Source organism: Vanacampus margaritifer, chromosome 4 (assembly GCF_051991255.1).
Source record: "Vanacampus margaritifer isolate UIUO_Vmar chromosome 4, RoL_Vmar_1.0, whole genome shotgun sequence".
In the NCBI taxonomy this organism is placed as follows: Eukaryota; Metazoa; Chordata; class Actinopteri; order Syngnathiformes; family Syngnathidae; genus Vanacampus; species Vanacampus margaritifer.
Genome location: NC_135435.1, coordinates 22,037,835 through 22,065,187, shown reverse-complemented (window position 1 = coordinate 22,065,187; position 27,353 = coordinate 22,037,835). Strand labels below are relative to the sequence as shown.

General features: G+C 38.0%; 1 protein-coding gene and 1 long non-coding RNA gene across 5 annotated transcripts in view; one reads left to right on the top strand and one right to left on the bottom strand.

The window, feature by feature from the left end:
* Nucleotides 1-27,353, bottom strand: part of unc13c (unc-13 homolog C (C. elegans)) — a 139,039-nt gene that overhangs the window by 49,119 nt on the left and 62,567 nt on the right. For all 4 annotated transcript variants that reach the window (XM_077563377.1, XM_077563378.1, XM_077563379.1 and 1 more), the window contains exons 13-17: nucleotides 24,026-24,182; nucleotides 23,769-23,837; nucleotides 12,908-12,997; nucleotides 10,173-10,301; nucleotides 1,298-1,431 (exon numbers count right to left, since the gene is read on the bottom strand). In XM_077563377.1, coding sequence (XP_077419503.1) covers nucleotides 1,298-1,431; nucleotides 10,173-10,301; nucleotides 12,908-12,997; nucleotides 23,769-23,837; nucleotides 24,026-24,182 — 579 coding nt within the window. The remainder of the gene's footprint in view (nucleotides 1-1,297; nucleotides 1,432-10,172; nucleotides 10,302-12,907; nucleotides 12,998-23,768; nucleotides 23,838-24,025; nucleotides 24,183-27,353) is intronic.
* The window catches only part of LOC144050260 (uncharacterized), a 47,040-nt gene continuing 29,116 nt past the window's right edge, over nucleotides 9,430-27,353 (top strand). Inside the window, exon 1 of the long non-coding RNA XR_013293821.1 lies at nucleotides 9,430-9,540. This is a non-coding gene — a long non-coding RNA (uncharacterized LOC144050260). The remainder of the gene's footprint in view (nucleotides 9,541-27,353) is intronic.

The following is a 27,353-nucleotide window of genomic DNA, read 5'->3' as shown; positions in this document are numbered from 1 at the left end:
TCGTGGAATGTGCAACATATGCTCAGCAATTACAATCTGCTATTTGGTCGATGCATTGTTAGGAAGCGATTCAATTAAGTCTCAACACTTGATGCTTGGAATGGCCATATCACTTAATTGCTTTGGGTGATTACGGGATGAAATTAACCCATCCATCCATTTTCTATTACCGTACAATTCTCTTCTTCAGACTCGCGGGGGACTTTTGGGCAAGAGGCCGAGAGCACACCCTGGATTGGTTAGCAGCCAACCTCAGGGCACATATAGTCTCGTCAAACTGTAACAACCCTTCCCATAGTTACAGTGACATATATGGACATTTTAGACAAGTCTGCTTACATGGAGGACAACAGAAATTAGATAATAATTACTGTTGAGAAAAAGGCTCCAGGACTTTCTCTCTCCTCGGGTTAAAGTGGGGCTGAGAAAAAAAATTCGAGATATATCTTAGAATATCAAATAAAATGCTGGAGGGTCTTAACTGTAGCAACTCTTAACCCCAGTGTAGCGCCAAATTACCGTAAACTACATCTCGATTTTTTTTTAATCGATTATCAAAATGATGATGAATCAATTTGATAATAAACTCAACTCCATTTTCCTCCAGTTTATTCAAAACCCAATAAAATTATTATTTCTACATAGTCGACCAAACTAATCAGTAGGGCTGGGTTTAAAAAAAATCGAATAATCGATACCGAATCGATTTTCCTTTTTAAGCCCAATGTCTATTCATAAAACCATGAATCGATTATTAAAATTAAAATTTTACTTTTTTCCCATAAATTCCTAAGAAAATAGAATTGTAAAGGCCAATTTTTTTTGTATCTTACTGTTTTCTAGACATTTACTGTTCACATGGATTTAAAAGTGTTCTTACATTTATGAAAGGCCTGACTTGCACTTTAAGACAATTCCGAATATTTAAAGTTTATATTTGCAATTATTAAATTTGAATTATGACAAATATTTGCTGATGTCAATGTTTGTATAACACTTAAATGATTATAACACGTGATACTTTCATTAATAAACTAAATCATTAATCATTAAATCAAAACTTACTTTGGTGGAATTTTTATCATGTCCTTGACATTTAAAAACAATTGATGTTCCCTAATTAATCGGTATCGGATTGAACTGAAGTGAATCAAATCGGGAAAAATCAAAATCAAATCAAACTGAACTCTTGTGAATCGAAATCAATTGAGGAAATTAGATTTGATACCCAGCCCTACTAATCAGTTTATTGATTGCTATGGCCATCCCTAATTAGTGAGCGTATTCTAGTACATACTGGTTGATGACGGGGGTGTAGGCCGTCCTGTCCTCGTCGATGACCGACACCATGAGGGTGATGAGTTTTGGCCAAAAGTCCAGGTTCTTGATGCATGGTCCCTGCTCCTCACGTGGGATGTCCTGCTTGCGGCTCTGCAGAGAAGGAATTAAGGAAACGTTAGGCCACACCACTAAGTTGGCCGTTGAAATGGATTTTGCATCAGGAAAAATGGAAGTGGTTCATTAACTCATTCACTGCCATAAATTCATAAAAAAAAAAAAAAGATTATTAAAAATTAGGGGCAAGAGGCGATAATTTTTTATTTTATTTTTTTAATTAATCGCATGTCTTCATTAGTTTTATATCTGTTCTAAATGTACAATAAAAACATTCTAGGTTTTCATACTCTTGTAAAGAAAAGTGGAAAAAAATGTTAAACTAATAAAAAAAGTTTAAATTCATTTTTGACGTTTATAGCCGTCAACGGCAGTGAATGAATTAAAAAAAGAAAGAACATATTATAAAAAATTTGGGGCGTCAGGCGATTAAAGTTTTAATTGTAATTAATCGCATGACTTCAATAGTTTTATATCTGTTCTAAATGTACAATAAAAACATTCTAGGTTTTCATACTCTTGTAAAGAAAAGTGGAAAAAAATGTTAAACTAATAAAAAAAAGTTCAAATTCATTTTTGACGTTTATAGCCGTCAACAGCAGTGAATGAATTAAAAAAAGAAAGAACATATTATAAAAAAAATTGGGGCGTCAGGCGATTAAAGTTTTAATTGTAATTAATCGCATGACTTCAATAGTTTTATATCTGTTCTAAATGTACAATAAAAACATTCTAGATTTTCATACTCTTGTAAAGAAAAGTGGAAAAAAATGTTAAACTAATAAAAAAAAGTCCAAATTCATTTTTGACGTTTATAGCCGTCAACAGCAGTGAATGAATTAAAAAAAGAAAGAACATATTATAAAAAATTTGGGGCGTCAGGCGATTAAAGTTTTAATTGTAATTAATCGCATGACTTCAATAGTTTGATTGATTAAAAATTTCTTATCTGTTCTAAATGTACAAAAAAAAATCTAGGTTTTCATACTCTTTTTAACAAAATTGGGGGAAAAAAATGTTAAACTAATAGAAATAGTTAAAATTATTTTTGGACGTTTATAGCCGTCAACAGCAGTGAATTAATTAAAAAAAAGAAAGAACATATTATAAAAAATTTGGGGCGTCAGGCGATTAAAGTTTTAATTGTAATTAATCGCATGACTTCAATAGTTTGATTGATTAAAAAATTCTTATCGGTTCTAAATGTACAAAAAAATCTAGGTTTTCATACTCTTTTTAACAAAATTGGGGAAAAAAATGTTAAACTAATAGAAATAGTTAAAATTATTTTTTGACGTTTATAGCCTTCAATGGCAGTGAATGAGTTAATAAGAAGGAATAGTCAAATAGACATTATGAAATACAAAAAATTCAGCAACCGTTCCATATAATGTATAATATAGTAATTGTCGAGCGTGACAAATTTGAATACCCAAATTTAACAGTCAATGGAAGGGTGAAAAGCTACGTTGTTATGCTGTACTTAATTGCTTATCTCTGAAGCCCATGTAGAGATTTGACACAGATTCTAAACGTATTCTACATTCATTAAACAGTTTCTTTTTCAAGTCCAGCAGAATCTTCAACGGTGTATTCTACATGCAAATCCATAATTACATTGAAAATGACAAATAATATTTGACATAGCCTCCAAAGAATATACTCGTTTCCTTTTTCCCATTTGTTTATGTAAATTGGGCCCATTACAGATGAATGGAAAACGGTGAAACCGGTCCGATTCTGTCGCTGAATAATTTAGCCGGAATGATCTAACAACCCTTCAGCATATTGACTTTGGTGCGGCACACGGGAGCGCGTTGTTGGGAAGAGTGCTTGGGAATTGGAATTACAACATGTATCCATCTATTCCTCAGCATTCATTTGCTGCCATCAATGATTAACTTTGCGTTTTCGGTGCTGTATCAAAAAGATCCCGTTGCGTGTTTTGCGGCGTTGAGGAGGGCGAGCGAGTTTAATCTCAGCCGAACAAGGACGCAGATGATGGTCGTGTTACGCTCAATTCTGGGTTGCCTCCTTTTAATCATACGGGCTTGGGGCCGCCAGAGTAATGAAAAGAGATTACGTCATTCGGGCAGAGGGCTTCTTTCCAATACTTGCAATTTGCCTTTTCTGCTCTATGTGTTAAAACATGAAAAATGCTCCGAGGCACTTTGAGCTTTAGATTCCCCAGACTTGGGAATTGCCCGTTTAGACTCTGCCAGCGTTAACAAGATGGAGACAAAAACCTGTAGTGTTTTACTGTAGAGAAATTAAAGGAATGGTAAAGCAGTTCAGTTCATATGCTGAATCAAAGTAGACATTTACTTTTTTGCTTGAATGGAGACGACCACTGAGCCACCCCTGATACGGAATGTTAACTCATTCACTACCAGCCCAGTAAAGTTGTATCTTTGACGTCTCTAGCCATCAATGGCAGTGAATGAGTTTAACTCATTCACTGCCATTGACGGCTATATACGTCAAAAATTAATTTGAACTATTTCTATTAGTTTAACATTTTTCCCACTTTTGTTAACAAGAGTATGAAAACCTAGGGAAAAAAATATTTTACATTTAGAACAGATATCAAATTTGTGATTAATTGTGAGTTAACTAGTGAAGTCATGCAATTAATTGCTAACAATTTTAATTAAAAAAAATAATCACCTGATGCCCCTAATTTTTTCATTAAAATGTTCTTTTCTTTTTTTAAATAAGAAAATATTATTATATATTTTTTTAATAATTAAAATTACTTAAAAAAAAAAAAGAAGAAAAGATTATTAAAAATTAGGGGCGTCAGACGATTAAATTTTTTTCATAATTAATCGCATGACTTCACTAGTTAACTCATGATTAATCACAAATTTTATATCTGTTCTAAATGTACAATATTTTTTTTTCTAGGTTTCCATACTTTTGTTAACAAAAGTGGAAACAATGTTAAACTAATAGAAATAGTTCAGATGAATTTTTGACGTCTATAGCCATCAATGGCAGTGAATGAGTTAATGAGACACATAGGAACTGTTTTTATTTGTGGAAACAACTGTATAATGTCTCCTTTAAGATAAATTATACAAAATGTTTTCCATTCTAATCAACTTGGGAAATTCCAAATGCTTTTCTAGGTTGACGGCAACTAATCGTAGCGAGGGGAATTGTTAGCGGTGCGCGACTCAATTCATGTTCAATTGGAAAACATGAATAATGAAAAGAACGTCCCTGCGGGGGAAGGGGTGGTATTTAAGTCAGTCATGGAAAATCTTCCGCGCGCAGGTGCAAAAGTGAAGGACGCATTTGAAGGTTGCCTCTATGGGCTGCATCTTGCATTCTGTTAAAACTCCCTTTGCTCATTTGTATTCGTCTCAAGTCATCATAACCACATTGTTAGATGCGATTAAGTCGCTGCTTGTTTTATTTATTTATTTTCATAGAGTCAGTGACGCACCAATGGGTTGTAATTTCACTTGCACAAGGAAGAGAAAATGATACGGTAATATTGGATTGCACCTTAGCACTACTACTACTACTTGCTTGTAGCAAACGCAGCAAGATTGATAGCAGCGCAACACTCTGCCAGAGGCTAGCGAGTGCTTTATGTTTATTGTCTGTTGCTCCCGGGTCACTATGTGTGGGAATCAGTATTTGCATGCAAACTGGCAGCCTATTATACCCCCCCCCCCCCATCAATTCAACTCCAAATTGCAGTCCCAAACTGAGTGGTAATGTGGATGATTTCTGAGAGAACGCAAACAAGTTTTAGGAAGGTGAGATGGGAGAGCTGAAGCTGCACTGAAGGAAAATGTAATCTTCTCATAACTCATTAGCTGTCATTTAAATTAAAATGTTTCTAGTGCACTGTGATTGGCTGGCGATCAGTCCAGTGTGTACTTACACCTGGGTGAGATATCATTGTTTGTAATTTAAGACCACATTTGGGCCTATGTGAGGCGTGCCAGAAAGGTTCCGAGACTGATGTCAGAAAAGATACATTCCAAATCCAAACTATGGGGATTTTATTTCAGAAATAAGTCTTTTTTTTTTCATTAGAAGCCAGAAGACAGCTGGTATGTGTGGAAAAAAATGTCTGTACTTGACTATGGTGACCTTTTGTACATGAATGGACAGACTGCATAATACTGCCTATCACCGTGTTCTTGGTTTTATCACATATTGCAAAACCTTAACACATCACTCTTTATCAGTGTAAATACCAAGGCTGGCTGTCGCTTACTTGCCATATGGACGGTGGATCACAGTTATCTTTTCATCGAAAAGTCTATCCAAGGTATGCTGCCAGTATATATATACTCACTGGGGAACACATTTTTTTTAGTTAGGTCTGACAGCTGTTTGCAACTAATTTTTGGGTGCGGAATCCAAAAGTGGTCTCAGTTTTCTCTATCGTAAACATTTTGAGCTACAGGATGTAGTTTAATTTAATTTAATTTAATTTAATAAATTTATTTAAATATTTAATCGCTTTAAAAAAAAAATACATAAAACTAAATCGAAATTAGAAAGTCATGCCCACGGTTACAAGGTTAAGAGAAAACCCAGCACTAATCCTCTTAATTCTTACTATGCTATCTTCCTGTTTGCAGATATTGATAGAACTGACCTATTGGGAGCTGCGCACACACCTCGCCACACTGCCTCAATTGTGGCTGCACAAACAATTTGCCACGTAGCTGTAGATGAGTCCAATCATAATCAGCTCTTCTTACTACAGTCTTACTACGGCCAGATCAGTGGAATTTTGCTTATCTGGAGGATAAGCTCTGGAGAAAAAAAACTTGGCATGCTTGAAAAAAAAACTGCAATTTTGGAATCAGCGGGCCAATATTAGTTTTAATAAAAATCGAATCACTTAAAAAAAAAAGTTCCCCAGTGTTATCTGCTAGCAGTCATAAGGGCTCATCTCAAATCTTTTGTTCGCAATGTTCCTAGCTCCTCGTTGTTCAAAACATCAAAGCGACCTGGTAGATGTTCTTACACTGCCATATTAGGAGTCTTCCCAATCGTCTTAAATGTGTATCAAGGTGCGAGGATTGAGCATAAATGAGGTTCCAAGAAGGAATTTGAGGGACCTCTGATGTATCCTATTATATTATAACCTATATGTATCATGTATGAAGTCTTTTTAGTTCCTACTAATTTGAATATACATATTTTGCATACATCTGTGGCAGTAATTGATACCAAAAAGTAAACGTTTTCATTCTAGAGAAAAAAATAAGGATTTAGCCTCACTGTTCCAACATTTTTGGAGAGATGTGTCGTGGCGCCTCTTGCAAAAGTTCCACAAGCTTCACAGTGAATGAGCCATCATTTTTTTCTCCACTCTTTGCCATTTACCATGACTGATCTCCTTGCATTTTCTTGTTGAAAGCATCCTTTTACTGTGAGGATTGTTGAATTCATTAAGCCCAGGGTCCCCTGCCTTAACTTCTCCCCTTCCCTCCCGCTAGTTATTTCATGCCCGGGCGGAAGCGGCGAGCTCGGTTGTCACGTTACGCAAGATGCCTTGTTGTGTCAGGGCTACGTCTCGGCCTGCCTTGTAATGAGACGGGGCTCTCAAATGAGTTGTAACCACGGCGACGGCGAGGGTAGCTTGTGTCTGTGACCACAATAATTTACGGTCACAGTGAGGTTAGCTTTGGGGCAATGTCTTTTTCCCCCCTTTGTCTTGTGGATGGAGAGGCTGTCTACATTGAAACAAGTACAAAACGATGTAATTAGCAAAAGTGCCGGTGTGGTAATTGCCTGCAACACCTCTGGCAGTTTAAACAAAAGGAAAGCGCATTATTCTACTTTTGGGGCAGATCGCATCCCATTATAGCCTAAAATGGACATTATCTTCGGTGGTGTGGTACAGTCATAAAATCCGGAACAGTTGCCTGATAATCCACCCGGACGTGGCCAATGAAGGAAAACGCCTGGAAATCCTTAATGCGGCCAAGTGATGCTGTGTTTCCAGAGTCTCTGTTGCCTCATTTAAGAGCCTCCCGTTGGTCCCGGCAAGCCAGCAATATTCATGAAGGCTTTAAAAGGCGGCATGGGATAATGTTATTTTTGCACATTGCACTGCCTGTTGATTTGCTGGCCACCTTTGAGTCTTTTAACACATTTTATTGCAGACTGAGAGTAACAAATGATGTGACAACTGTGCCATGAGAAACTGGTTGCCATAGGAGCTGTTAATTTGCAAGTCACATTGAAGTAAATTTTTAATTCAGTTCCTTATTACGTCGGAACATCCTTTTTTTTCTCCCCTACAGTCATATTCTTTCCTGTGACATTTCTGTATTTCAGCAAAATCACACCTGTAGCATTAATCTTTTAGCTGCTAACTTAGGTGAAATTTCCCGCTATTCACTGATGTCTCCTAGTCTTGTTTCACTTTTAAGGCAGCTTTTTTTCCAGAAAATTTGGGTTTATATCCAAATTTGATCACTTTTGGTTTATTCAGTGTTGAATATTTCACAACAGGACGATGACATTTTCAGTTGACAGTAGGTAGCAAAATGCCCACTACTTAAGATGAATACAAACAGATGCATTTTGCTGCTTAATTCATATTTCACAAACACAATATTAACTCATTTGCTCCCAAAAACGTATAAAAAAGTTGTATTTTATATATTGCCATGGTCCCAAAAAACATATTTATATGTTGTTGTTGTTGACCTGAAGAGGTCACTTAAAGCAATAGTAGTCGTTACAAAAAACAACCATCAGGCGGCAGCAGAGTGTAAGAGATCAACCAGGGCTATGTTGCAAATAAGCTCTTTTCCCCAGTGTTTTCAAAAGATTTTTTGAATAATGACGAAACTTAGTTATATTGTAATGCTAATTGCTGCAAAACGAAAACAGATGCAAATATATATTTTTCCTGATAAAAGAAGAGACTCTAATCTTTTGGTAGGTTCCATGTTTTTATAGCAATAGAAAACAATATTCTGTAGGCCTTGCAAAATCAGTCAAAATCCAGTAAGTAAAACAGCCGGGAGCGAAGGGGGTTGCGTCAGTGAAAATGGCTGCGAATGAATGAGTTAATTCGAACTCCGTGTATAGACTAAGGGGGGCACATAGAATATAAAATTGTGACAACATTTTTGACTTATACACCTGACATCTAATGAGTCTTTGCTACGTATCTGCCTGCATACATCAGCATATTTTAATCTTGTACTTCCCGATTAATTGGAATTGCATGAGGGTGTGTTTACTAGCATGGTCGAGTGTGCTGCTGTTCTTATGAACCGAACTATCACGACGACGCAAGGGCGCTCATGTGTGCAATTACGTTGCCACAAATAATATCTGCAAACTATAGTATGTTTGTCAATGGTAAGCATTATTTGTTTGCTTCAATTTGGATTCTGCATTAATAATTAAGCTTTTGAATTATTGCTGGTTACGCAAATGCTTTGTCGTTTTACACTGTTGCCACACACTGTTTTTACCATTGCTCTTTAAACTGTGGCCAGTTGTGTTTATTTACTCAACTGCAGTGTGTTTATTGCAGGCAAAGCATTTAATTGAGAGGATGGCATCTATGTGGGTCGTTTACTGTAGCAATAATGGGACTTTATAATGTTATTCCATATAGTACTATTGTAATCTAGAATGTCTTTAGGGATCACTGATATCCTTAGTGTACCTAAGCTAATGTACTTAATTCCAGTGTTATTCTATTACCTGCATTATAATAGTGTATTTTGTTAGTTTACTGATGTTAAATACATTGTATGTACAGTCATGTATGAATTGTAAATGTAGAGTCGTGTGTGGATCAAGATTGAATGAATCAATATTTGGGCAGCATAAAATATAAATGATGCAAGTAAGAAGCTAAATCTTTCAAACGTGTACTGCTCTCAAGGGTATATTGTATGTAAATTGACTTTGCATACAAATAGGTGGATTTCTGGAGTGCCTGCCCACAGCCACCATTTTTTGTGTCTTCAAAGAAAGCTGTTCAGGTTTTGACACTATTATCACAATCAGACTAATTCAAATACTTTCCTCTCATTGTTTTTTTTTTGTTTTTTTTACCCATGATCTGGAAGCAAACCTGTGCAAAGATCCTTCATTTTAAAGCAACGCCTGGACTACAAGGAACCACGAAGCAAAACTGTAAGTGTTGTTGGATGCTTGGAAGTTATCTTCTGGTGATGGGTAAAGGCACACACTATATAGCTTTACAGGATAGCAGTCACGAGCCTAGCCACAAAAAACAAAAAACTTTACCTACATTCTAAAACAATCACTTGATCAAGTAACCATTCAGTAAGATTGTGTTTTATCATTCCGGGTTCTCCTGGCCTTTAATTTTCTCAGAATAAAAAAAAAACAGTACATACTACAGCGCTCTTTATGAGGAATTTATCCATCCATTTTCTACAGCGCTTGCCGTCATTAAATCCAAGGATGACCTTTAGCCTAATCCAGCGGACTTTGGGCGAGAGGCAGGACTGGTCCCCAGTCAATCGCACAGGACATGCAAACCATCACTCTTATCTTTGGGCAATTTAGAGTCTTCAAAAAATCGGACATGAATGTTGAGAGGGAGTACCCAAAGAAAACCCGTGCAAAGAATAAGAAGAACTCAACTAGCTTCAATTTGAACCCTGAACCTCAGAACTGTGAAGCAGACATACCAGCCCCTAGGCCAATGTGTTGCCCCTCCTTTAAATAAAATGTATCTATAACAGTTAAAAAAAAAAAAAAAAAAAAGGTGTGTCCATAGCAACTCTGCCACATCTTACCTGGTCCAGCAGCTGATTGTACAATTCGTGACAGTTGTCGAAAATGTATTTGTACGTAGAATCCAGGCAGGCTTTCACGCAGTCTTTAACCACCTGGCTGGCTCTGGGTGGGCTCTGGAGCTCTTGAACCTAAACACACACACACAAACACACGACCATTAGTTTAAGTGATGGCTCTCACTCTTAGCCTCGATTGTGAAGATCCAAGCCCTTCGCTGGAGCTAATCGCATCACCCACATCTCTCGGCTGTCACTAGGGGCAACGCCGATCAAATCACTTCATGGTCAATATATGCGAGCGAACACTTGGAAGAAAATACTTGTTAAACTCGGGCCCTTTTGTCATCCCTTTTACTGGTACACCATCTACAATATTGCACCCGGTCTGTGAGCACTTACGGCTGAATGCATTTTTGAAGAAAGCCGCTATTGCATTTAGATCAATTAGATAACAGGGCCTCTGTCGATTCTAAGGGGTAGAACATTAGTTCATCCATGAGTTACAGCAGATTTGTAATTTTTGTAATCCCTTAATGGACCAGCATTTAAAAATGTGTCCTGCTTGCTGTCCATGCATAAATCTCACAAAATATTGATGTTCCCTTACCTAACGCGATTGAACACCTCCGAAGTTTGGTTCAAGTGAGTGCTGTTGCAGTTTCGGTAATCCATTCGGTTCCATGACTCAAAAACTGTTCAAATGGAATCTTAACGGTGAGTCAGGTCAAGTGAGAGTTGCAGCGTGGTAAATGCAATTCAACCTTCCCCTGCCATCCATCATTGTGCCGCTAATGTTATAATATCACCGTCCACGTTCGGACTGTGTGGCTGTATATGACTTCCTGGTGGAAAAAGGCAAGCCACTTACATCCATTATGTATACTACAATTGACGTGTGGCGTTCATGTGTCTCCGCAGTACATCTTAGAGATGCTCGTGGACATGCAGGAATGCACGGTGCGGTCTTGACACCAGAGAGAATGCTGCGGTAACCCAAAGTGAAATGTTTCATTCCTTCGCTCGCGGATGCCGTCTTAGCTGTGCTTCGGTCGTTCAAACACAAAGTGGGAGCTGAATGGACATTTTCATACGCTGAGTGTTGAGAGAGGCGGAGGTGAGGATACAAAGCAATGATGCTGGAAGCATTTTCAATACTGCACAGAGGGCTTTACTGTATAGGATCCATTTCGTAAGCCTCCAGTCAAGGGCTCGGTGGGGATAAAGACATGCATCGTTTGCTTTTGAATGGTCAACAGTTGTTGAGAAGAGTGGCGGGCACATTTCAGGAATTGTGAGATTGAATTGATTCCAGTGAAATGAAATGAGACCCAAATCAATGGGGGTTTATGCTTACAATGAAATGTGGGAGGATTTCATGGTCGTGAGCATTATTGAGTGTTTCAGAAAGTCAAGGTTTTGCACTAAAAGCATGACACAACGTGAGAAAAGTTATTATTGCTGTGCTCCATCGTCATTTATCACCATCTTTATGTTTCTATCCATTTCTTTCAATTATTTACCATACTCCACCAATACAGCCCTCGGTGATCGATACTGGTAGTCAAGGCTAAGACCACAAGAATGGAGACTAGGCTAAGACCTCCAGGCGCTGACACTATGTCAAGGTCATTGAGGCCAAGTCAAGACTAAGGTCTGGATCTGAGAAGATGAAACCAAGCCAAGGTAGAGACTTTGATGAGTTGAGACCAAGAAGTCAGAACCAAGGGTGAGGAAATGTGAGAAAAGATCAAGGTCAAAACTTTGAGGATTTGAGACCAAGTCAAGGCCAAGAACATTTGAGACGGATGATTTTGGAGGACAGGACTTTGAGTTTAGCTCAAATCTAGACCCAAGAAATTAAGGAGTGTATACCAGGTCAAGAGTTGAGACAAACAAACTGCCTACAGGCTATAATTTTGGTAAGGATCAAGACCAAGGAAATTTGAGACCGAGTTGAGACCAAGACCCAAGAAATGTGAGAGTAAGTCAAGGCCAGGTCTTTGAGGAGTTGAAACCAAAGCCAAATAACAAGGCCAGTCAATCATAGGTTACCAAGTCAAGGCTGAGGTAATGTCAAGCCCAATCAAGGCCAGGAATTTGAAGAACTGCGACCAAGTCAAGAATAACAAAATGTGACAAAAAGAAAAATGAGATATTACATATTCCCATGGGGGCTTTTATTACTCTACTGTATACTTTTAATAGAGAACTTAGTGGGATACCGCTGTAATTATATGCAGTTTCTCAGGGCAGCACAGCACCTTGCGATCAGATAATTAGATACGTGACAACATCAGTGCCATTGTTTGGTGCGCAACGGCGTTCGACACAACAGGGTGGTTGGAGTATCAGGTGTTTTTTTTTTCACACTCTCGTCTCAGCATCGCGGACTACACAGACACAGGTGACATTTTGAAATGACGACTTTGACAAGCAGTGTCACAGATCTGTGTCACAACACTTGAATCCTATTCCTGTTCAGTCAGATCTGAGTCAGATTGATTTTAACAAGAGACTGATTCGTATAGTCTATCCCAATTTATAGTATATTTTATACCTCACAGCACACTATCCAAAATGTCATAAGAATATGTACTGAAGGTCATTAATTATTCATTGTGATATCAAGGCTTGGTTAGTTGAACATTATATGAATGGCAACAGGTGGCTACAAAGGTTTAATTATACCTACCACCAAACAGTAGAAGAACATTTAATGGTTCAGAGATTGGTACCTTCATTCTGAAGAAGGTGATGCTTGTCAGAAGATCCACAGTTGACTTCAGATCTTGGAGACGCTCTTGGTTTCCAGCAGGGAAGTTGTCCTGCAAGGGAGGGGGAAAATATTTTCAAGAGCCATCACGACCTCACTGCCATTCAGGCCCCCAAATATTAAAATGGATTACAGATTAACGCCCAGCAGTCATAACTGAATGAGCGTCTGTCCAATCGTTTAGCAGACCAGGGAGGTCTCCTCTGATGAAAACTTCGATTTCAGCGCCATGAAGCCATCAGGCGGTGCACGGGAGCGTGACACGGAACATTTAAATCCCTCGCGGCATTCCGGCACCCTTACATTACAGGTATTATCCTCTTCCCTCTCTCGCTCGCTCTGCACTAATACAATTCTGCCAGTTTTTTTATGCATCCGCTACCTCTTTTTAAATCAATGCACAGCCAATAGTTGGAGCAAAACTCTCTGCCGCAGCCTGCGGGCTTTGCTGTAAAAACACACCAGCTAGGATCAAGCCTTATTGACAAATGATGGTCTTCCAAACAGGAATGATCCAAAATTGAGTTTTCAAAAAAAACACAGAATGGGCTTCATGTTTAATCTTTGTGCTTTTGACCAAGTTTTCCAAATGCATGATGTTGAATTTTCCTTCAGAATTAGTAATATCGCTAGTAACATGTAGCCACCTAGCATTGTGTATGGCATGAAAGCAAAGGTGGGGACATCTGACAGGAACCGGAAATTTAACAAGGGTTGACATTTGACATTGACATTTAAAAAGGTTTGATGCAGAGCTGCCGTGACAGCCAGAAAATCTAATTTTATGTGGAATGTTTTTCTTTAGCCCGCTGGAATATAAATATGGACACACAACAACCACGTCACAGACACTACATAAGGTCATCTTTAGTACTGCACACAGTGAAATACACACTTTTCACTTCATCTCAGAGAATGTTAATATGCTTTTGTGCTGCTGTTTTGGGTAGCAACATTGTTCAAATAGGCTCTTTAAAGTTGGTGTATGAACAGTTGTTTATGAATTGCATGTTTGAAATTTTTGGGGGGAGGAAATTGAGGGAATATGATATACTCATCCAGGAAATTTTATCTGCATGAGCAAGAATTTAGGTCAGAATGATTTTTTCTAAGATGTACAGTGACACTCAAAACAGTATCCTTCAGCCCCTAGCACATTCCTTTGAATACGTATCCTTGAATTTCAGGGTCGTAAAATAATACCCCCCTCGGCTACTGCATTGTTGTAGCGCTGGTCTCATTCGCAGCTTCACAGCTTGAGGCATAAGTGCCATCAGTCACAAGACTCTCTCCCTGCCGACACCGATTTTCCTTTGACAATAAGTGCGCATCCACACCGCCGTTGCACACATTTCAAGTCATCAGTCCTTTGGAAACGTGGACTTGAGACTCTGCAGAGCAGCCTTGAATGTTGACATCTGGCATATTTCTTGACACAGCAACACATGCATTGTATTTAATGATGCTATAATGGGGTCCTAAAATGCTGTGCAATTCAGTGCTGTGCTGTACGATGTGCCTTTTGGGACCCTTTTACTGCTGAAATCACTGAGAAATGGGGCGATTCACTAGAATGGGTGTTGTACTTTGCATAAAGGTGGGTTCTAAAAGCCTTTTTGGTCTTTGGGTACTACGCTTGTTGGCCACGACTAAAACTTCGGCTGTAGAAGTACATTTAACAAACTCTGTACTACACAAGGCACTTGTTTTTATTTGCAGCAGTCACACACATATTAGACTGGCGAAACTTATTTCAGTAATTTATGACTCAGCATTTTATGGTTTTTGCTTAAATTTTCACCTGTTTGATTGTTAAATATGTCAAATTGTTAACTCATTTGCTCCCAAAAACTTATAAAATTATTCTATTTTAAATATTGCCATGGTCCCAAAAACATATTTATATATTTATATATTTTATGGTTTTTTTTTTTTTTTTTTTGCTAGAGCATACAGAAGGCTTTGATGCAGCCTCTGACCTGAATAGGTCACTTTTATACAATGGTAGTTATTATTATTATTATTATTTTTAAACGGCCAGTAGGTGGCGGCAGAGTATAGAAATCAACCAGGGCCATGTTGCAAAACAGCTCTTTTTAAACAGTGTTTTAAACAAATTGGTGAATAGTGATGAAACTTAGCTATATTCTAATGCTAATTGCTGCAAAATGGAAATAGATGGAAATATACTATATTACTGATGAAAGAAGAGACTCTAATCTTTCTTTTAGTAGGTTCCATGTTTTTTAGCACACAATATTCTCTGGGCCTTGCAAAACGAGTCAAAATCTAGTAAAACAACCGGGAGCGAAGGGGGTTGCTTTAGTGAAAATGGCTGCGAGTGAATGAGTTAATATAAAATTCCCTGACCAGTTAATACAGGTTTTATGATGAAACCAGTTTCACCTTTTTCATTAATTGCCATGGGAATAATTGTTCATAAATCTGAACAAATTGTTGTTCGACCAGCATTCCGTAACCTTAGAGGTTCCACAACTACTACTGTACATTTATGTAGGGAATTAAGTTAAAACATGTCTGGTTTAGATCTAAAAGTAGCAGAGCACGATGTACACAAAATCTGGATTATTATTATTATTATTATATTTTGGTGGAATTGTAGCAATTGTGTACTATATGGCGTGCTGACCTCTCTTTCAGTGTTGTGTTGTGACGACGCATACATATCACTTCCTTGGATTATTTAGAAAGCCAAAAATAATACCGAATTCTGCAGCACCCAGAAATCTAATCACGCTGTGTTCTCTAAACTGAAGTATAGATGCAATTTCTTATCACCTCCGCTGTGTCATATTCAGTGTTGCGGGCTATGACACAGTGACAAGATACTTTAATCTCTGCAGCAGCGTCAACTTTATTCCTATCAGTAGAACAATGAATAAACTGGGTGCAAAGTCACGGTGCAAAAAATGGGTTTTAATCTCATCATAGGTGAAGTTTATCACCAAGAAGAAGGTTTGCCTCATTTTATTTGCACATTGGTATGCTTTCTGCACTGCAAACGATGCATTTCCCTCCTGTCATGATGAACAAAAAGGTGAAATTCCGTCTCTCCCAATAGACCATTACATATTCCTGCCTGAAGGATAGCAGCATGCATTTAATAAAACATGCCTTGGATGCATAGTTGTTTTTCCCGACCTCAAGTCGACATGATGAACACTGTAAGAACAATTTGTTGCAAGTTCTGTGCGTGGCTAAAAAGCAAATCACATCGAGCCGCCTCCATATAAATAATGCACCATTAAATGTGAACACATTTTTGTTGGGTGGACGCGGCAAACATTTAACCAAGAATCAACAGCAGGTGCCAAAAATGCTGTCATTACAAAGATTATAAAGGCTAATGTGCATTGTAAAATGGGTCCCATTTGGCACAAATTGTCCAATTTGGCTGAAAAGAAGCAGACGCAAAGTGACAAAGAATTCTGGATCAGCACTTGCATCTATCTCAGGCGAAATGTTCCATCTCTCTACCAAATTTTGTGAATTTGTTGTGAGGTGCTTGTATAACCTTGGTTAACTAAATAACACCAACTGAATGACTGGTGAAATCTTACCAACTAAGTAATTAAGATACAAGACTGCCAGCAACAATGCATTCCATTTTACATTTTTGATTGCAAGGTTCTGAATACAAGGTTCGTATAAATCACCACGGTTACAGTCATCTAATGAGCTAATCACTTGATCTACGTACACTCAACAATAACATTTTATCTTTTGGTCACATTTTTCATGAGCTGAACTCTTTTTCTGCATACTCAAAAGGCCTATTTCTGTCAAAATGTTTACAAATCTTCACCTTGTTGAGCTAATGTGGCCTATTAACTCTTTGACTGCCAAAAACGTTATATAACGTTTAGTAAAATCCTATGGAGGAGTGCCAAAGACGTTAAAATACGTTTTTTCAAAACAGAGGTGAAACTAACCATTTTCTATTGTTGATTACTGAAAAACGGAATAAGGTAAAAACAAACTTTTTTTTCTGATGAAAGATGAGAGTCCAATCTTTCATTTGGTAGTATGTGTGTTTCCATAGTCCAAACACATAATTTTCTGTGGACCTTGAAAGATCAGTCAAAAATGCTTAAATCGGCTGGCACCCACGGCATCCCTTTTCTGAAAACGTCTGGCAGTCAAAGAGTTAAGATGCTGTTTGGACAGCGCATGTGCCTTTGCCTGCCCAAAATCAGAGGCCACTCTGCAATGTGCAATTTTATCACGTCCAAGACGTTTTGAGGGAGTGTGTGATTGGCATGTGAGGACATCCGCGACTCAGAAAGCAGCTGCAACCAAACCAAACCAAATAATTTCTACCAGAACTGTCTCAGGGAAGCTCATCTGCATGCTTGCCGTCTTCGTAGGGGTCTCGGCCTCACTTAAGTTTGTCGTTGGCTAATTCCTAGCATGGCCAACATACAAACATGTCATGCATGTATGGGATGCTCTGGGTTACAGACAGCAAATTCGCACAGGCATTGAACAGTAGTGGAGCAATATTCCACAGGCCACATTTGGTACCCTGATTAACTCTATGCAAAGAAGATGTGCACAAATGAGGGTCGTAACCGGATCAACTTGGCAATTTCCTTGCTAAATCTGGTGACTTTCCAAAGCCTCTTGGCAACTTTTTTTGTTGTTGTCAAAAGCGACTAGCAACAAATCTTGTGACTTTTTTTTTCTGGTGTTCTTTAGTTTTTTTTTTTTTTTTTTTTTTTTTTTACTCACTTTTTACCTCTCCCACGACATTATCCCTCTCTCCTACGGTGCCCATTACTATTACATGCAAATTGACAATTATGCAAATTAGGCAATGACATCATTTAGCGACTTTGGGCAACTTTTAGGACAGCCAATATTTATACTTTTGATAGAGAAGAGCTCACTAGTGCAGATTTAGACATGGACAATGGACATGTTTTTTTTTGTGTGTTATTAAAGAAAATAGGCCTGTACATGAATAACATCTTAATTATTTTTTAGTTAAGCTCATGACAAACAGGAGCAAACTAAAGTGTTGTGTTTATATTTTTGTTCCAAACATTGTGTTATTGTTTTTACAATAAATTATTTTTTCCCTAAGTTTTCATACTCTTGATAATACAAAAGTGGGAAAAAAATGTTAAATAATAGAAATATGGCTGCATCTTTTAGTCATTAAATCATAAAATTTTGTTAAAATTTTAGTTTAGTTAAAAAAAAAAAGGTTACTGTACTGTAAAAAACGAGTGTGATATTGATTTGTGTGGAGGTCATTTTCCTGCCACGAGATGGCATAATTGCATTTGTAAGACGTTGGTGACAGCTCAGTGCATTTTTCTTTTCATATTAAGAGCTAGCTAATCTTTAGCATGAAGTAACTCGTGAAATTCTGCACATTTTTGAAATTGTAAAATACAAATTGACCCCAATCTGTAGCTGAAAGGCTACAGAAACATGCTGGCCATCGAAAGACTGACAAAAACAAAAAAACTCTGAAGTTTGCCATTTGCTCATTAAATTTATTACAGCAAAATTTTAATGTGGATGTCTCTGCTGCGTTGCGACTGGAATTCCCCCAGTACAAGCTTTCCAAGTAAGCGGCGGTCATTAATAACGCGTCAAAAAAATATTGGCATTAAAGGAACTTTAATTTAACTAAAAATGAACACACTAATGTTGACAACCCTAGTTTTTATTTGGTAGAGTTAAAACAATTTCTAAAGGGAGACAAACAACAGTATCCTACCACACATCTCTGCAATGTATTTAAGTTAGCAATATTAAACTTGTGCAGGCTAAATGCATGTAAGTGACAACCACTGCGCTTTTACTAGTGAAGGAACAACAGCACAGAACCAAGCAAACCATACAAATGTATTTATTTTTTTTCCCTTCAGATTGCTCTTACACAACACTCACTCAAATTTAAGGGCACCACTCCCATGGGTGTTTGCTGAACAAGCGCGACTTTATATCATCGTGTCCAAACAACAAGCGGTATCCCGGAGAACCTTGCAGATCCCACGGGGGACAGCGGGGCGGGTACACAAGGTGTCACCGTACATCAGGCCTATTTCGTCGACACCGATTCAAGGCCTCTTGTTTTATAAAAGCAAACTCAATCTCCCACGGAATGTCATTAGGAGAGGGGAGAGAAATTCGCTGGGTGAGCCAGATGGGAATCGTATTCCTTTCCAATTGTGACCGACTGGCTCTGCTCTGAGAGAATGAAAGAGGGAATGAATAGTGCGTGCGTGTGTGTGCGCGCGATAGGGACACAGCAGGGTAGTGCCGGCAGGTGATATTCTGTGATTTCGTTGTGTGTGAACGTCACTGCCAAGAAGCAGGGCCGCGGGAAAATAAAAGGTGCAGTCGCTCAGTCACAGCATGCGCGCTTTCAATCTACCCGTGTCATCTTTCTGGCTCCTCTCGTTTTATATCGTTCCCAGCATTGTTGCTTTAGCATCAGCTGCTATCGCGAGTGGGTCGGTGTTGGTTCACTGCACGGCGCCACCAGCTGGACATGGGTTTGTATTCAAGTGAGGTGATGAAATAAAAAAATAAAGATCAAGGGGGTTAAAGGGCATGATGTACCTGCATGTGGCCGCATGTGTACGGATGTGTGTGTGTTGGACTTAACAAGATTAGCGCTCATGGGATTGTTCTAGAAGCTTATGTACTAAATGTCAGGAATTCAATCTGCCTGAGTAGAATAGGGCGGCACCTTTGGCGGACCGGCGTGCTCTCCCAACTCCAACTATCGGAGATGAAATTCTAGTTGCTAGGATCCGTTTATTTTTCATTCTGCCATGTTTCGGCGGCTCGTCGTATCTAAATCAAATATTGGAACTCTCAGACTTGGCTTGTGCTTTGCTTAAAAATATAACTGACAAATTTGAACCCAATAAAAGGCACCAACCAACATTTTAAGCTTTTCTGTGCGGTTATCATAAAAATTATTTTTTTTTTTAAAAAAAGAAGTGGTATTCTGTCTTTGATGTGAGTAGTGTTTATTTTTGCTGGAAGTTAGACAGTTACTGTATAACATCGTAGTCATTTAAACGTGGCCCTAATACGCCGTCGTGGCATGTCAAACGTCTGGACGGGAGCAAGTCAGGCGTGTCGTAAAACGACTTAAGCACATGGTCTTAATAACTAACGGACTAAATAGCTGATTTAGTTCAAATTCTTGAGGTTCTTCCTTAGACCTGGAGATCCCTTTGTTGATTAGTTGAACATTGCCAAGAGCAGGAAAGTGACAATGATCATGCTATCATTTTGAACTATGATCTTACCTACCACCCCCGTCCGTTCTCTGGTGGTATATCAATCGAAAAATCAATAGAGCTCTCACTTTGGCATAGAATGATAAATCCGGAAAAGATTTGTTGGATGTTACGACCGGCAATGTTGCTGCCAAGAAACCTCGGCGGACGCGAGGCCAAGTCCTAATTGCGATGGCATCACTGTACGGCGCGTTACTGTATTTTATTGCACAAATAGATCACACCAACGCGTAGAAACACCCTGCGAGGTAAAATACGCACCTCGCTAGACCTGCCCGGAGGGTATAAAAACATGAAAGAAGTGGCACGGCGCCTGCACTCGTCATCAGGCATGCGGCGTGTCGCTAACAAGTCAAGTGTAAAATCCTTCACATACAGTAGAACATCTGTGCTCAGGAGCAAATGTTGGAAAGTCACCAAGCTACTGACCATGAAGAGTGATTACGCACCTAGTTTAAACAAACAGCTCATTGATGTCGGACAGAGTCCTCTGTAGGAAAATGCCGCTTTTCATTTTGTACTGTTCTCTTTCCAAGGAGAAACGGTATTTTTCGCAGCAGGCGTCGTCCCTGAGCCGTCGGAGGTGTAGCCCGTGACCTTGCTTGCTCGCCTGATATGCAGGTTTCACATCTCCTTATTGTTGCATCTGAGTAATAATTCAGTGTTTTCATTCTTTGGATGTAGGCTGCTACAGTATCAGTTATGTTTTATTACAAATTATTGACTGATAAAAAAAAGATACTGGTTTTGTTCCTCAAACTGCGGCTTAGTCGGTATATGCACAACCACTTTCTTATCAGTTTCACTTGATACAAATTGTAATCTACCAGCAATGTTATCAATATAAATCCCGTCCCATTAATAAACACCTCCCCGTGTAGATTGGAGTTACTAAACATGTCGCGCTAATGTGAAGCTACAACCGTGTTTGCAAACAATTTGTGCTTGTGCTGTTCTACCTAATTTGACCAGCAGGCTCACTTATTTGTTTTGTGGACTCACTTATGTTGTCTATCTATAATTTTCCCAAAGCAATGCTGTCATGAATCATTCATTGAGGATTTTTGAAATGCTTCCCCTCCGGCTTTTGTTTTCTTTTCCGATGTGATGACACGCCGCTATGAAGGTTAGTTGTCTGTGTTTTGATTGACTTTATTACTATAGGGACCTGCAGGGTTATCATGTGAGGCGTTGTAAGGTGACCTTGATTCCGTGTCATTACGCACGCATCCACTTTGACGTTTATGGTGACTTCCTGATGGTTTGCGGAATATATGTCATAGCTTATATGAACATAAATGATTGGTGGGTGTACAATTTAGACATGTAAATGTGTCCCTAATGGAGATTGTCCGGTTACATAATGGGACAAGGATGTATGCTGTAGTTGTCTCACAATGGGCCTTATCTTAAATCATGCATATGCACGTTTGATGCATAAATATGTGATTCATCAATGATTGTACCTGGTTATGTACATTGTAAAAAAAAATGTAGATTTTTTTTTTTTTAAACATGTTAATAAAAAAAAAACGGTACATTTCCAGCAGCTGGGGCGCCAAAAAAATACAATGAAATAACAGAAACCTATTCTTACTTCTCATAAAAATGCATTTTTTCCATGATTAAAATACAGTTTGCAGTTGTAATTTTAACAAGATTCTGCCTTATTTTCACATTGTTTTTAATGTTTAATTAGAAACATTTTCACATTTTAAGACAATTAATTTTCCTAGAATAGGTAAACGTTGTATTACGAATAGTAATGCTTAAAATTACAGAAATGTGCTGTTATTAGTTGTTTTAATTATATGATTTTATGAAAATTGGTTTTATAACAGTATATGACTCAAAATTCATCTTTCAAAACATGTCAAAAAACTGTTGAAAAAGTCAATATTGGGTTTAAAATTGCAACACTTTACTGTTATACTAATTCATAAGATCACAGTCTACTTTGGAAGATTAAATGATATTTTAAAAATAGAGGAAAAATCTTTAATAAATAAAATAAACATACAAATTATGTTGTTTTAGGGATTTTTTTTTAAGATTGAGCAGGTTTCCCCGAGTACATCGAACCGTTCGCATTAATCAAAGGCTGCAGAGTGTTTGTATCGATCAAGTACACATGCACGCTAGAGATCTTGAACAGTTCCAGAAAATTACAGTTGATAAATGACGGTCAAGAAGATCAGAGGCACAGACATCAACATAACCAGCAGACCGTGATTTTGCATATCCTCTCTGTACTGTGAAAAATACTTATGTCTATTTTTGTCATTTTTTACATCAGTGTTAATTTTGACAATACATTTTATTTATAGTTTTAGTTATAGTCTTTTGACTAAAATTAATTAAAGTTTTGGTCATAATTTAGTCATCTGATTGTATTTTAGTTTTAATCCAATTTTAGTCAACTAAATTGAAAGTTTAGTCGATATTTTCCTTATATTATAACACAACTATTTGTAACTGTAGTTTAACACGGAAGACACGTTAAAAAAAAAGATTATTTTTTTAAAGAAGAAAATTAATTGTTTCAATGAAACATGTTGAACTGACAATAATATAACTTAGTTTTCACCAAAATAAAAAAAAAGTGCATAATTGCTTAGGATTAATTTTACAGCTGCACAATGAATGAGTGTTTCTTTTCTCCAACCCGTGTTTCATTCCTTCTGATTGGATTGTGTGAATTTTTGTGTTGTTTTAATTTTTGTTTTAGTCATTGACAAAATTGTCAGTCAATTTTTGTTATTGTTATCGTCTCAATGAATGGCTTTCAATTTTAGTTTTCATTGAATCTCCGTCTGAAAATTTTTTGGGGGGACGAAAAATATTCACGAAAATATCACAAATTTACATTTTAATAATGTAAATTAAAACTGAATGCATCCCAAAAATGTAAAAAAAAACTAAACAAAAAATGGACATACGTTTTTTTCACAGGACAGCGACGCCATACTCTAACCCTGGAGAACCCAAGAACCCTTTTTTTCTTTGGAAAATTATGAATTATACATTAAATGACTGCTATAATTTCACTGAACACCAAAATATGTTTTTTTCAATTTTAACCCTTTTGTTTGAACTAGCTCAGAGTTGCTAATTTATCAAAATATATATATGAAACATACTCCTAGGCATTCTGCAACATGATATGAAATAGATTAACAAAAAAAAACACAATTTTACCATCTGATGGTTTGCTGACAAGATGATTTTGTTTGGATTGATTTCCAGCTCAACAAAACAGCATGTTGCCAGCCATCTTGTCACCACCACTCTGGCTCATGTAAGTGCAATATTCATCCACTAGATGGCCCCATGCAGGGGTCAGAAGTGGCACTCTGGACTTTTGAAGTTAAATTTGTAAAAAAAAAAAAAAAAAAAGAAGAAGCTCTTTGTTATTTGATTAGCAAAATTTATAAGGGCCAAATTTGACCCCGTGGATTCTCCAGGGCTAAACAGGAAAAAACTAAATGATGTGGCCGAAAGCTTAAGACAAAGTAAAGTGGTGGGACTTACACGATACTTGGACAGGTCGATCCTCAGCGAGTTGTGCAGCTGATCCAGTAGTTTCACAAATTTCTCCCTCTGTCGGGATGAGAAATCAATTACAACTTTGTCACGACTTGGAGCTGTATGAAAACATTTATACCACTTCGGGTTGAATGGAATAGTTACGAGCATCATTCGAGCCCTTAGAAACTGTTGCGTGTATTCAGATTGTTTAAGATTTATGTTAACAGCACGACTCCAGTGACAACGCGGCACGCGCTTACCCCAAAGTTGGAGGCGGCGAATCGATCCGAAGCGGAGGCGGTGGTTGTGGTAGTCGTGGTTGTGTGGGCGAAGTAGGCGTTGATGTTCGCAAGCAGGTTACTCATCACCGCCGGCACACTGGGACACATGTACTTGGCGGACAGGCAGGAAAAATGCCTGCGATGGAAAATGAACGGTAATTATTTGTAATTATGGTTGTGGGACGTGGACGCAATTAAGAACAGTAAACCTGGGGACTATTTGAGACTGCACAAATAAACTCTAAATACCTTGGCGGGCACATGCATACATGAATTGATATGCGCTTAAGTAATCGCCATATTATTGATGTTCCGAGCAATCCCCTCTGATGAAAGACTTCATATTTGAAGGCATGAAGAGATCCTGAATGAATAATGCAGAGCTTTGTTGTAAAGCAGAGGTGTGTGTACTGGAATAAGTGTTCCATTAGCGATAAGCAAATCACGTTGCTTAGACAGTAAATCAAAGCTTTCTTGCTGTTGGGACGTCAGTACCGCACTTTTTGTTAGAGTGTGTGTTTTCGTATTTATTTTCTAGTGTAATTCTAGGCATCTAATAGCTGCTAAACTCATTTTGTACTCTCAGTATATTATAGTAACTATTAAGTTATTATATTTATTTATTATTTTTTTTATATCATGCTTGTTCTCATTTGTGTAATGATAATTTTTGATGGATTAATTGATTTTTGATTAAGGATGGGCAAGTACCGATAAAAGGTATCGTATCAGGTCAATATCTGACCTTATTTCAGGGTATCGTTACTCTCTTGTGGCCGTTTTACGATCAGGAACTTTAAGTTAGAATAATAGAAAAATGTTTCATAGTGGTACTATTGGTACTTGGTGCTGGCATCAGTCTAAAAAAGTGGTATTGAACATCCCTATTTTGGATTATTTACGTCTTTCTTTTTTGTCTGAAGATCAACATTTCTACTTAACTCATTTGCTCCCAAAAACGTATAAAAACGTTCTATTTTAAATATTGCCATGGTCCCAAAAACGTATTTTACGGGGTTTTTTTTATATTATTTTTTTTAATGCTAGAGCATACAGAAGGCTTTGATGCAACCTCTGACCTGAAGAGGTTGCTTAAAGCAATGGTACGTATTACAAAAACGGCCAGCAGGTGGCAGCAGAGTATAAGAGATCAACCAATGCCATGTTGCAACTAGCTCTTTTCAAAAGTGTATTTTTTGTGAGTAATGATGAAATTTAGCTATATTCTTATGCTTATTGCGGCAAAACTGAAACAGATACATATATCCTTTTTTTACCTGATGAAAGAAGAGACTCTAATCTTTCCTTTGGTAGGTTGCATGTTTTTATAGCAATACAACACAATATTCTGTAGGCCTTGCAAAATCTGTCAAAATCCAGTAAAAACAGCTGGGAGCAAAGGGGGTTGCTTCAATGAAAATGGCTGGGAGTGAATGAGTTACATTGAGCAATGAACAATGAGTTCACACTAGAAACTAGTGTACTAAAAATTTAATTTGAGATTCTCCTGCCCATTTTATACAAATAATAGATTGCAAACTTTTCCACTGCAACCAAACATCATTACTTGTCTCCAAAGGCAACACAATTATGAACATGAAATATCTTCAGCAGTTCACATTGGCATGCACATAAGGCCAGTAGTGAATCGCTTTCAGACTCCAAATTAGCCACAGCATAATTTCTTCTGAAATGAGTGCTGCAGAACTTGCAGTATTCTACTTTGCAGGGCATAAAAATGTAAATGCGCAGTCATCTGCAAGTTTACTTGAATGCAAAAGGGAATACAAGAAAGGTGAGGCACCCTGCTGAAGCTGCTTCGCTTTGCTGAGGCATAAAATGCAGATGTTGAACGTTTCTGAATGTGTACACTTTAAATTTGAACTGAAATGTTCTGGGAAAATGTACATTTGTAGTTGCGAAATGCCCCTTCAACCCCTTAACATCTAACGGATTGAATAATTAGCATTTTCTTTGGCTTTTTTTGTGTCATTTGATGTCGCCTCAAAAGGGTATTAAGTGATAGCCAAGAGGAAAAAGCCTGGTATACATATATAACAAGAAATGGAATGTATTGCCACATCAGGAAGCGGTATGCTACTCAGTCATGGCTGCCAAGTACAATATGGCATCTGTTTAGTGCTATTGTGAGGAGACACAGCTCCCCAGCACTCTGCACATTTAAAACCAGTTGTAAAGTTCAGATGGGAACTTTCACCGTTTAGTTTATCTTTAATGCTCGTTGTACTAATAATAACCAGGAGACTGCATATTCTCAGTTGAACTATTTACTGGATGCCAGAAAGATTGAGTACACAGCTGTGGAGCCTTATCTGCTGAGTGCGGAAGAAGGTCTAATCTATTCAAAAATAGTCTCTCCTCTTATACTGTCTTGGCCGCCCACCCGCATGGAGGATGGCTCAGCCTAGCCCATGTGAAAATGTGCGACCTGATGGTCTTAACTGTTTTTTAACTGAATAAGTGTGCCAGAGTGAAGATAGATAGAAAGGCGCCAAGCCAGGACAGGTCACAGCGACACAACGGCTTAGCTCAAGTCACCTATCTTATCATTAAGAGCTCTATTCTAACCGTGATGAACACAAAATTTGTCGTTTAAGCTTTGATTGTTTTTAGCGTCACACACTAATGAGAATGTTACAAATCATGATGCATGGTCAAAGGGTGAATAATTTTGTTTGAGTTCATTTCAAAATGTTACCAAAGACATTGCCGGGCAATAAATAATGGGATTTAAGATAACTACAGGCTTTTAATCACATTATTTCCTATGGGAAATCAATTTGAAGCCAGAAGCACCCTGAAACATATTGCAGTCCAATATGAAGGTTCCCTTGTAGAAGTGTTCAAAGGAAGGTGACAGTTTTCACATCCGACTAAATTCTCAGAACAGGCTGACCACAAACATGTTCTGCCGAGTTAATTACTCTGCTTTCAGACTCCAAATTAGCCACAGGCACTTGTTGTGAGGGAGCGAGAAAGGAAAGGGATGTAAAGTGACTGATGATTGCATCTGTTGAAGTCCTGTGGTGCTTGGATAGTTCAATCCCTAGAGCCATTACTCCCTCTTAGTGCTGCCCCCCCCCCCCACACACACACACACACACACACTGAATTTCATGGCGGCCAGAGGAGGGAAAGGGATTTGGAGAGAGGCAAGGTTATTCAACAAATAAGGTGGACAGGTTGAGTCTTTTCAAAATGTATGTTGAGGTATTACATGCTCAAGAGGTTCTGAGCTTGAAGCATTTAAAAAAAGAAAAATGTTTAGGCCACTGACTGCTTTACT